We start from the raw sequence: 11,457 nt of genomic DNA on the forward strand, positions 1-11,457 counted from the left end.
TTTTAAGACCTGCATTTTCCGCATATTCAGTAAACCGCGGAAAAATACCTTTGAATTAGTAGGCACCGTCCTTAAAATAGCATTTTAGGAAGTGTTGATAATTTAATGTGAATCTCCGTAAAAACGAAAGATTTCTAACTTCTATTCCATGTATTCCTATTCCGGAATACGGTGAATCGAACGCGCCCTAAGGTTCTTCTAAAATAAAAATAACCAATAAAACTAAATCGTAACCCTGAGTAACTTTTGATCTCCAAGCAATCTTTATTTTTGTGAAAGAATTTGCGCATTATATGAGCAACAGACAATAGTGAATGCGGTTTTACTGTTTCTTGTGCCACAGGAAAATTAATTTTGGAACAAAAAAATCCCGCTTATTTTCTTTGGGCAACTAATGTACTTGAATCGTAGAGCAATGCATTGAATTGGTAAGTATCGTTTTCAGTCAAAATACTAGGTATTCGACGGTTAGTTTTTGCTTTATTTTAACAGCTTGTGTTATCGTTTCCCCGAAATTTACTACTACCGGGACGTGGCAAACCTGATTTATAAAAATCAGAGTGTCTACTCAAAACCTCCGAAAACGTTTTATATCCAAAAAGCAATTGGTCACAAAACGAAAATATGTTCATTCGGAAAAGCTGATTTGTGAACATGTTTCCAAGACCAGAAGGTCGATACGTTATAGTTTTGGTATTTCTTTGCCGCCCTCAAAAAGTAATGAGGTGAAATAGATAGATAGATAGAGATAGATAGAGTTGTTTATTCAGACCCACTTGCAGCTAAGAGCTGGATAATAGGATCATGCACATATTACACATAATAAACACATTGGTTTTGGTTACAATGTGAGCGCAGAAACAACAACCAATGTTGCAAATCCATATTTTTTCTGCAACTTTCACGCTTTCCTACCAAGCAATAGCTGGTTAAAGGCTACGTCGCGAAGATTGTTCAACGCGAAAGGCACAAATAAGGATGATGATCCCTGACATATGATTCTTGTGAAGTGATTTTTTTGCTGACGAGATGCCGTGTTCAGTTGATCAAGCCCCGTAAAAATCATCTGAATAAAGATTTTAAAACAAAATTGAAATTCAACGAGGACAATGAAGGAGAAAAGATTTTCAACAAATACCGACGAGTAACGCAGTATCGTCTAAAGGCCGTACAACGCTCTACTAACTGAGCTACTGAACCACACCATTGGGAGCAGTTAAATTTGTTGGGTTCTTAGTTCCTGTAAAAGGACGCGACGAATGCTTGCAGTGCGGGTAAATTTAGACGAAAGGGAGAAGTGATCCTTGTACTTACAGTGGACTCAATTTCGCCTAAAACCCGCAGCTCGAACATAGCGCAGTGGTGAGAGCACTCGCCTCCCACCAATGTGGCCCGGGTTCGATTCCCAGACTCGGTGTCATATGAGGGTTGAGTTTGTTAGTTCTCTACTCTGCACCGAGAGGTTTTCTCCGGGTACTCCGGTTTCCCCTATCCTCAAAAACCAACATTTGACTTGATTTGCTTTCCTTGTTAATTTCAGTTTACAGTGTGTGTCCCCAATTAGTGCTCCGGCGCTAGAACGACTAGACACTTAAAGTTCCTTTCATTTTCATCGAGTCCTTTTACAGGAACACATGAGCACATCTTTTGATGGTTTGGAATGTAAATACATTTGCAAATGTTATTTTTGAACGTCCCTTTCGCGCAAATCAAGTTTATATTGGTGCTTATGAGAGCATATTGACCATAAAGACTAGAGGATCAGAAAATCAAGTTTATGTCCATTATTTCGGCGAATTACTCGGCTAACTCGGGCTTCACTCGGTTTTCCGAAGAGTTCTCTGACTCGCTTCGGGGGCCGATGGTTGTTGGATTCAAACAGAAGAAGAAGCCGGTTAGCTGAAGTATTTTAGATTAGCACTGTCAAATTTTAGCGGGCAGGGCTAAGCATCAGCCGCCTAATGCTGCGCCATCGTTGATCTACCCCATGAAAGTGTCGTTCAACTTCTTAAATTAGATTGAGCCGATTTTTTTTTTTGTCGCTTTGTCAAGTTTCATTTGTAGCAGCAACTTAGTGCTGATAGTTTTTCTGTGACCGAGTGTGTCAGCTGCTTATTCCGTTTTCATTTTATGTGTAAAGTAGAGCTAATCATACATCAGTTAAGTGCATGAGATCGAGGTTGAAGTGCGTCAGATAATAAAGAAATGTTCCAACATGGCGGCCAAAATGTGAGGTTGAATGGCATCGAGCGATACCCACGTGACTGATTTCGAAAAACGACATGATTAGTACACGGTTCTCTTTGGTCAAATGCAATATCCTAACCCATTCACATATCAACATGTTAGCAACTGAAATGTTGCCAAAGTGATATATTGTGTTTGACTTTAGGAGAACGCATGATGCTCGCCATCGTGGACTGGTTGACCACTCACCTCAAATTCATGCGAGGGCCTCGAGCCCATGTAGCAGCCAACTACAATTGTCCAGCGAATGGATCCATTTGCTCAATTTCGTTCTACTATTCGTTTTGACCATCGCCGTTGTATCAAGTCCATTACCAAAATGTTAAGCTATTAAACCTTCTCAGTTGTTGCCTTCAACTTTTCAACTGGTTTATGGCAGTGCCAGAAAGCACTTCAAAAGTTCACTTTCGCTGAATATTTCTGGGCAATCAGTACAATGAAAAATACGTTTTTACTGTAGAGGTCGAATGTTCTGCTAATGAAGCAATGGAGGACGTTTTCCGTGTTTAGATGAGGCTATGGGAACACGGAAAAAAGTCCTCTATTGCTTTTATAAATATTTCTCAGAAATAATTCGATAAATTAAGAAAAATGCTGGTTCTTTTACTTCTAGATTGAAACAGATTTTCTTGATACACGCTCATATTTCCTACCAGCCAATCAAAACGCGCGTCGGCCAACGCATAGCCAATCAAAATTCGTGTGATGTCACAGCCTTGTTTCCACACTTTCATCTAAACACAGCTATTCACCAATGAGAGTGAGCGTACTATCCTAATTATTTTATTATTAAGAAATAGATTCCATGTTACCGTGCATCTATCCGGTAATATCAAAGATGACGTCAAAACGTGGTAAGAGCAAAAAAGTCCCACACGAGGCGAAGCCGAGTCACTGAAAAGCCGGGTAGCTCAAAAGAAGTCCGGCAAACAGGGCATTATAAAGCTTCTTATACAATCTATGATTATAAGTGGTTTGTTATGTATTCTTGTTTCATAGAGCTGGAGTTGGTATCAACATGACAAAGAATTGCACATTGAAATATCTACTTCTCTTCTCCTGCATATTTGTGGCAATCTCAGTTTGTGTGTTTATAATGTATGTGCAACAACAAAAGGAGCTTCGGATTTTGAAACGCATGGAGAGAGGAGATTTCGCTTATAGACAGCTATCATCAGAGAACACAGAGGGAATGGATCTGACCAATAAAAGTTATGATAAGAAAATTGACACTCCAGATAATATTGGCAAAGTGGAAGCACGTCGCAGCTTACTAATATTTGGTGAAGATCGCTCTGGAACAACCTTTACAAGTGCAATCTTTGCACAAGATCCTAAAATCTTCTTGGTTTATGAGCCATTGTGGATTACACGGGATTTCAAATTTCGTAAGGCTTTTAACTGCTCGAATTGTGAACTCGAAGTTGTAAATGCAATTGTTAGCTGCAAATTTTCTCGATATCACTCAGTATCAGCGGGTTTTTTGCCACAGGTTAAAAACTCCTGGACAGCGGCGTCTCCTATAAATATTTTTAAAACAAAACCGTTTTGCAATTTAAGCAGTCAAAGTGAAGTTAACTGTTCCAAAATGCTTAAAAATCCCAATTTTGTAGATCGTATTTGCAAGGAAAAGTTCAAACACAGCGTCGTTAAGGTTTCGCCTTTTCGACTTCCTAGACAAAAACTGGCTGATCTGGTTCCACAGGTTTTACTTGAAAATCCAGAAACCGAAGTACGCGTATTGCATCTGCTTCGGGATCCGAGAGGAATTATCAATTCACGGATTGACATCAAATGGATACCAGAATATCCACATAGGTCGCTAGTTGGGAACGCAAGAAAGCTTTGTGATGCAATGTTGAGTGATTTAGAGCATGTGGAAAGGACGTTGGAAAAATTTAACCTGACTCGACGATACAAATCTGTCCGGTACTCACAGCTGGCGGAGGACCCAGTTGGAACCGCAAAAGATATTTATAAGTTCGCTGGATTTGAATTTCCTCCTGTAGTGGAAGAATGGATAATACGAAGCACAACACCGAGCAAAAAGCAATTGAAGAAAGAGCTGGGAAATCCATATTCCACAGTAAGAAATGCTACAGGAAATGCTTATAAGTGGCGAAATGATAACTTATTTCCAAGAAATCAAGCCATTGAAAGAGAATGTAGGCCTTTGATGAATCGACTGGGCTTGAAGGAAGTTCCTCAACCACTCCAGAAAAAGCCAAAGAGAATTTTAAACAATACAGACTCGGGTCTAGAAGACGTTCAGACTATGCACTCATGAAGACGAAGTAAGAATTTTAATGTTCCTTCCAAGACAAGACAACATCGGATTTCCATGTATCAGGGACACCCAAGGAGAATATAGTTCAAAACCACATAAACATAGCATTGTTAAACGTACTCTGGTCTTAACGGTAGATATAGGCATATTTTTATCCCCTGAAAATTTTTATCTGTTCGGGTCTCCCAGCTGAAATTCTAGTGCATGATCCAAAAATTATAGGGATCAAAACTTACCCGAAACTCGAAAATTTCAGCCAGAAAAAAGGCTCCCGAAAATTCTAGGTGACCTTTTTAGGGTAAAAATCCGTTAAACATGGGTAATTGTACCATTTTTTATACGTTCGAAAATCCTAGGGCAGGCCGGCAAGCAAGAATTTTACAACAAATGTTCCGAAAATTCTAGATCTCAAATCATCTTTCGAACAGATATTTTCCGAAAATTGACTTTGGTTGCCACTGATGTATTCATCAATGCATTGATTGGACTAACAACTTGAAGCAACATCAATAGTGACTGGCTCCATTGCGTTTTCCCGCGCTTACACATTCTCATCCAATCAGAGGTTGAAATAAAACCAATATCGACTGGCTCCATTGCATTCTCCTGCGCTGAGAGCCGGTTTTATGTATTTCAGTACAGGCTTTGCGTTATGATTGGCGTGTTGTATCATTTGCTTCTATTGCGGCTGCTCAAAGTAATGACATTGATTTTTGTCTTAGGACTCTCAATTGAAAACTACTCTAATTGAGGGCGAACTAAGGCAACGCCAATTTTCTACATTTACAAATGGTTTTAAACCGAAGGCAACGTTTTTCAATTAAATTGGGTCGTCCGGGTGAGTGTAGTCCTGACTGAGTGTTGCGACACTTGAGCTGAGTTCCGACAACCTGAGCGGAAGTCAGCTTCAGAGTCAAGTGATGACTGTGGATCACACAAGTACTGTAGGGTTTGAGTTGATAGTTAGCATAAACGTGATGTCATTAGTGATCAGTCAGGTGAGAAGTGACGTTATCAGCTTTAATAACCTCAACCTCGTTGCCAGGGTCTCTATCTCCCGCTCCAGGAAAAACGAAGAAGAGAGACCCTGGGAACGAGGTTGGTGTAGACCCTTAGACAGTGATTGGTGTGTTTCGATCCCTCCTAACTCAGGAACGATGGATCGGGGGGAAGGGGGAGGGGGGGGGGGGCCTTAGGTCCCCCACTTTTTCAAGGATGTCATTTTATTTTGTTCATATGAGGTACGTATGAAGAAATATAGACGACAAAAAAGAAAACATAAAAAGTCCGGTTCCGCAGCCTTTATTAAATTTAGTTACTGTTTTTGAAAGTTATTGTTGTCATTCCAGAGTCATTTTTAAGCAAGGGATCGTATCTCATATCGTTTTTACTGAATAGTAAACTACTACCGTTAAAGTTAATTCAATCAATCAATCAATCAACTTTATTTAAAACACGGTAGATGTCTCAGCAAGCTGGGTTTCAGACCTGCCGTGTAAGAATTACAAGATATAAATGTTAAAATTTACAAGAATTACAAGATATAAATGTTAAAACGACTAGTAAACTAGGTATAACTTAGCGCTAAAAATTATTTAATGTCAAGGAAATTCAAACAATAGTAATAATTAGTAACAATCATAATTTACTACATAATAATACGAAACAAGCAACGAAAAAACGTGCCCTACCAATCAATGTAAAATGTGTCCAAGGATATCGCACGTTTAAAGCTTGCAAGATCCTTATCTCCTGTATTTGATGTGACAGTTGGTCCAAGCCATTGCACCTCGATAAGAGAAAAAACGTTTAAGAAAATTTCGTTATAGGTAGCGGTAATAGGAGGTCATCAAACCCCTCAAGTTATAATTGTGAACTTCACAGGTTCTATGATAAATACTCCTGAAGATACGTCGGACAATTATTATTGAATACTCTAAAAATCGTAATCAACAAGTGCCTTTTCTCTCTTTCTTCTAACTTAGACCACTCTAGAGAATTTAGTAATAGTCCGTTCTGCTCTATTTTGTAACTTTTGTAATTTGTCAGCACGTGTTTTGGAGCAGTCATTCCATACAACATCACAATAATCAAAGTAAGGTTGTACAAGTGAATAATAAATTGTCTTAAGAGTCTCTTGATTGTCAGTTAGGTTTCTAGCTAAATACATTCGCAAGACATTCGAGACTTTAGATGAAATATGTTTGATCTGATCATCCCGGGTTAGCATTTCATCAATATGAACCCCCAATAACTTAGTAGTAGAAGGTTTATGTTCAGTTGGCCTATCATCCATCTTTAAATTCACGAATTTAGTTTTGCCGAGAACCAATAGTCATATAACTAGTTTTGGAGGTATTGCAACTTAATTTGTTTATCTTAAGCCAATCATGTACTGCAGCTAAATCACTATTTAGGGAACATTCAATTGTAGATATATCTTCATGAGCCATAATTGTATACGTATCATCGGCAAACATGCCAGGTGTTGTATGTCGTAGAATGCCACATGATACATATTGTTCTGTGGATAATTTTCCATTTACGTAAAATCTTTGTGTTCTATCAATCAAACATGATTTAAGCAACTGAAGAGCATTGCCATTGACACCGTAACAAGAAAGTTAACGTAGTAAGATGTTATGGTCTACAGTGTCAAAGGCTTTCTTTAAGTCTATAAAGACACTTCCATTAACCACATTACCATGCTGGTAAGCCAACGGTTTACTGCACTTATCTATGGTGTACAGGTTGAATGATTTGGTCTAAATCCAGATTGAGAGCCTGCCAAAAGATTTCCTGCTTGGAAATACTCTAACAGCTGAGTATGCATGACCCTCCTTTCTATAATTTTTGGGAAATACACCCATACGAGAAATTTTGGTTATGACGCCAGCGTACGCCCGCCCGTACAGACTGTCGGGGGAGTGGGGAAGGTGTGGAGGCAAGACAACCTCCGGGGACGGAAGTGTTACGGCAATTTTTCTTGGCGGGAAATGGCGTGGCAGCGTTGCATTTGGCAACCCACGTTTTTCTTGCGGGAAATCATGTTAGTGACGACCAACGGGATAAAGAGCAGCAAAGAGCACGAGAAAAGCGACGAAATTTGAGAAATTTAAGCGAAGAAAGCCCAGAGAGAAGCCGCGGAAGGAGATGAAAAGAAAATTTCAATGAAAATCAACGTAAAGCTGAGAGAAATAGAGTGAGAGACAAAACACTTATTTACAACGGTTAGCTTAATGTTTTCCTCGCTGCCTTGTTAACTTGGGGCGTCTGTGGTAAAACTCGCTAAAAATACGAAGAAGGCCTGAAAACGTTTGTAAGTCCATGTTGACAGAAATTCTGGCATATTTCAACAATCGCATTTATAGGCTTTTTGTGTGAAATGGATGTCCAGTCCTGTACTTACCGAATTTACTACTCTTTAGCGTGTCTCTATAATTTTTGCTGTCGTTTTTAATCTAACAATCTAACACGCACAACCTAACATGCGTTCAAGAACAAAAAGATCCCGGGCCCGGGTCAAACTGAAACTTTAAAAGCAGAATCACTCGCTTCTACCACCAACAAGCCTATCACTTGAGATTAGAATAAAGTGGGCTCGCACACAAAACGAAGATCTGGAAGATCGGCAACAACAACAACAACAACAACAACAACAACAACAACACACATACGTCCTTTCATACAATGCACAACTCACGACCATGAAACTTCGAAAACGAAATAGACTAATGATTAAAAAAATAGTCAATCCTAATATTACGGAAAATAGTAAATCCTAAAACGTGCTTAATATTACAGTCTAATTTGGGTATATAAACTAACCTTGCTAAAATAATAATCTATTCCTTTACTAAACGTAAACGATAATACTAAATTTACTAATCACTTTACTCTAATATTTACAGTCAAACAATTCAGTTCCTTTTCATTTCTTTAAGTTCCTCTGAAAACCTTGCCCAGCAAACCAAACCAAGAGGTCCACCAACCTTACTCCCGTTCTTCTATAAGATTCCCCATTGTTACCTTTTCGGGTGTCAATGTTGCTCTTGCTTTCTCACTGTTTCTTTCCTTTTGCAGCTTCTGTAGGTCTACAGTCAACGCGACTCGCCGTTTCTCACAGTTGTCTCCACCAACGTACTCCTCCAACGCTTCGCTAACACCTCACGAACACCGCCATTGACAAATGGGTTTTGTCTTTAACCTTGGACGGTGTCTGCTAGTGATTTTTAGCAAGGGAAACGTGTTCTCTGCCCTCAGGCCGTTCACCTCCTCTTCTCAAGTCTTCTCTTTAGGTCGCCTTCCTTTCCGTCAACCAACTGGTCCAAATATAAAGTCCCATAGAACAAAAACCATTGCTGACTGAAATCTTCCTGGAAGCGCCTAAAAGAGGCGTCAATTCAAATATGTACTCGAGAGAACAAAATTATGAAAAAGTAAAAAGAAACAAGACCACGTACAAGGGAGTCGTTTAGGCTACTCAGCCCCAATTTATACACCTGAATAATTTTTGTTAAATTGCGTTCACATTGGCTAATGACAATGTTTGTTTTCATTGTTTGAAGTACCCCTCTTGAGAGTGTTTATTATTAAGTTTTTTCTTGGGTGCCCTGTACAATGTGGGTCATGTGATCCACCATATATGGGTGTACACGAGGTTTTCGTTCTTCATTAAATTCTTGGTTCCGCCATCTTTAAGTTGATAGTTTGTTTCGTTTATTGTTAACACATCACAACTGGCGACGAGGTTCTTTTTGGGATCTTTTTGATCAAGCACGGGCGGTGGATGAAGCAGGTTAAAATTTGGGCCTACACAACAAGAAAATGCCAGACGAAGCGCCGAGTACGAGTGGAAATCAAGCCATCCACAAAGTGACAAAGCATGTGGTGGGAACGGATTGGGAATCCTACACCGAAAAACCGGACAGGAAGGCACTTCTGTTGACAAATCGTCCAGCAGAGTCTTATCAACCTGGTGGTTGCTAAAAGAGGACGCAGTTACGTACGAGGTGATCGTGGAGAATCTGCAAAAACAACTGAAAACCGAAAAATCAGCGCTGGTAGCCAGGTACGAGTTTGCTAATCGTGCAAGGTATCCCGGTGAGTCAGTTAATCACTATGTAGCCACCTTGAAGCATTTGGCCACTGAATTCAAGTTTGGGGAAGCAATGCGCAACGAGTGCCTTCGCGACCGTTTAGTTTCGGGCATTCGTGACTCCAAGATGATAACGGAGTTGCTTAAAGTGAAACTTGCTGAACTGTTCTTCGATCTCGCAGTCCAGAAATTTTTGGCCATAGAACAGGATAACAAAGACTTTCAGGTTCTTCAGGGAGAGCAGGAGCTACGCGCTCAACTCCATACACTCGACCCATCTAACCAAAGAGAACCAGAACCTTCACCTGAGTACTTAACAAAGCAAGAGGGTTCGCGGGGTAAAGATACGAAAGAGCCTAAGTCTTGTTACCGTTGCACAGGATCTCACCATCCAAATAAGTGCCCATTTAACAAAGAAAGCTGTTTTCATTGTGGTATTATTGGACACACGCATCGAGCGTGCCGCAAAAAACAGGCCGCTAAGAAAAACGCAAAAACGCAACCCTTCCTTGTACTTGTACAGATTCATCGCCGTGACTTTAACATCTTCAGTTCCCACGTCTTGCTCCCGACTGACCTTGTAGCTCAGTCGGTAGAGCAGCGGTGATCTAACCCGAAGGTCGTTGTAGTGTTGATGAGTATCGTCTTCCTCGCATAAATGATATTTATGCAAGCTTAGGTCTGGTGTCCTTGAACCTCGTCATGCTTATCTGCAAATGGAGGTGCAAGATGAGACCAAGACATTTGTCACCATAAAAACTCACCGTGACCTTTACCAGTACCAACGTTTACCTAATGGTATGGCTTCTGCACCAGCAATGTGGCAGCGGGCCATGGACCAAGTCTTGCAGGGCTTACCAGGGGTTTTCTGTTATTTGGATGATGTCATAGTTACTGGAGGCAGTCTGGAGGAACACCTTCAGCGGCTGGCTGCTGTTCTGAGAAGGCTTGACGAGTATGGCTTGCCGGCTAACCGGGAGTATTTGGGACATGTCATCTCGTCTGATGGTCTGCACCAGTCCCCTAAGAAAGTAAAGGTCATCACAAAGGTGACTAACCCGTAAGACGTCACACAGCTGCGTGCTTTCCTGGGCATGGTTCAATACAAATCCAAATTCTTGCCCGATTTGGCCACTCTCCTAGCTCCACTCCATCGGCTGTTGCAGAAGGAGGCGAAGTGCTCCTGGGAAGCTGAGGAAGATGCTAGCGTCAACAAAGTAAAAGATATGCTGCTTCAAGATAAATTCCTGGTTCATTATGATCCTGATCTGTCTCTGGTATTAGCTACTGATAGCTCCTCATATGGCAGTCCTGTCACACCGCACTCCCGATGGACAAGAAAGACCCATTTCTTACGCATCCAGCACGTTGTCAGAGACCGAGAAATAGTACTCACAGATAGAGAAAGAGGCCTTGTCTTAGGTGTGGGATTTAAAGAAGTTTCAAAACTATTTAGAGTCCGCGCTGGTGTCTGTTTTTGGGTGCCTTCATGTACGATATTGAGTTCAGAGGGACCAAGCAGCAAGCTAACTGCGATGGCCTGTCTTGTCTCCCACAACCTTAAGCACCTTCCGACAAATCGGAGGAAGTGGAGATGTTTCATGCCTCTCCGACTGAGACTCTTCCTGTGACCGAACAAGAACTAAGGCTGCAAACAAGGAGGGACCCCGTTCTGTTTCGTGTTCTTGTACTTGTGGAGGTAGGCTGGTAGATAGCGACGCAAGTCCACCCCGACCTCATCCCCTAAGCCCATCATGGTATCCTGATGTGGGGAAGAAGAGTAAGCCAAATTGAGAGAGAGAGAGAGAGAGAGAGAGAGAGAGAG

General features: G+C 40.9%; 1 protein-coding gene across 1 annotated transcript; it reads left to right on the plus strand.

Annotated features, from left to right (window-relative positions):
• The first annotated feature begins 309 nt into the window (after positions 1–309).
• On the plus strand, positions 310–4,638 carry LOC137973087 (carbohydrate sulfotransferase 4-like). The gene is made up of 2 exons (XM_068819820.1): positions 310–428; positions 3,247–4,638. The coding sequence occupies exon 2, from the start codon at positions 3,266–3,268 to the stop codon at positions 4,532–4,534; it is 1,269 nt and encodes a 422-aa protein (XP_068675921.1). The 5' UTR covers positions 310–428; positions 3,247–3,265; the 3' UTR covers positions 4,535–4,638.
• The last annotated feature ends 6,819 nt before the right edge of the window (positions 4,639–11,457 follow it).

The sequence above is a fragment of the Montipora foliosa genome, chromosome 10 (genome assembly GCF_036669935.1).
Source record: "Montipora foliosa isolate CH-2021 chromosome 10, ASM3666993v2, whole genome shotgun sequence".
Classification (NCBI taxonomy): Eukaryota; Metazoa; Cnidaria; class Anthozoa; order Scleractinia; family Acroporidae; genus Montipora; species Montipora foliosa.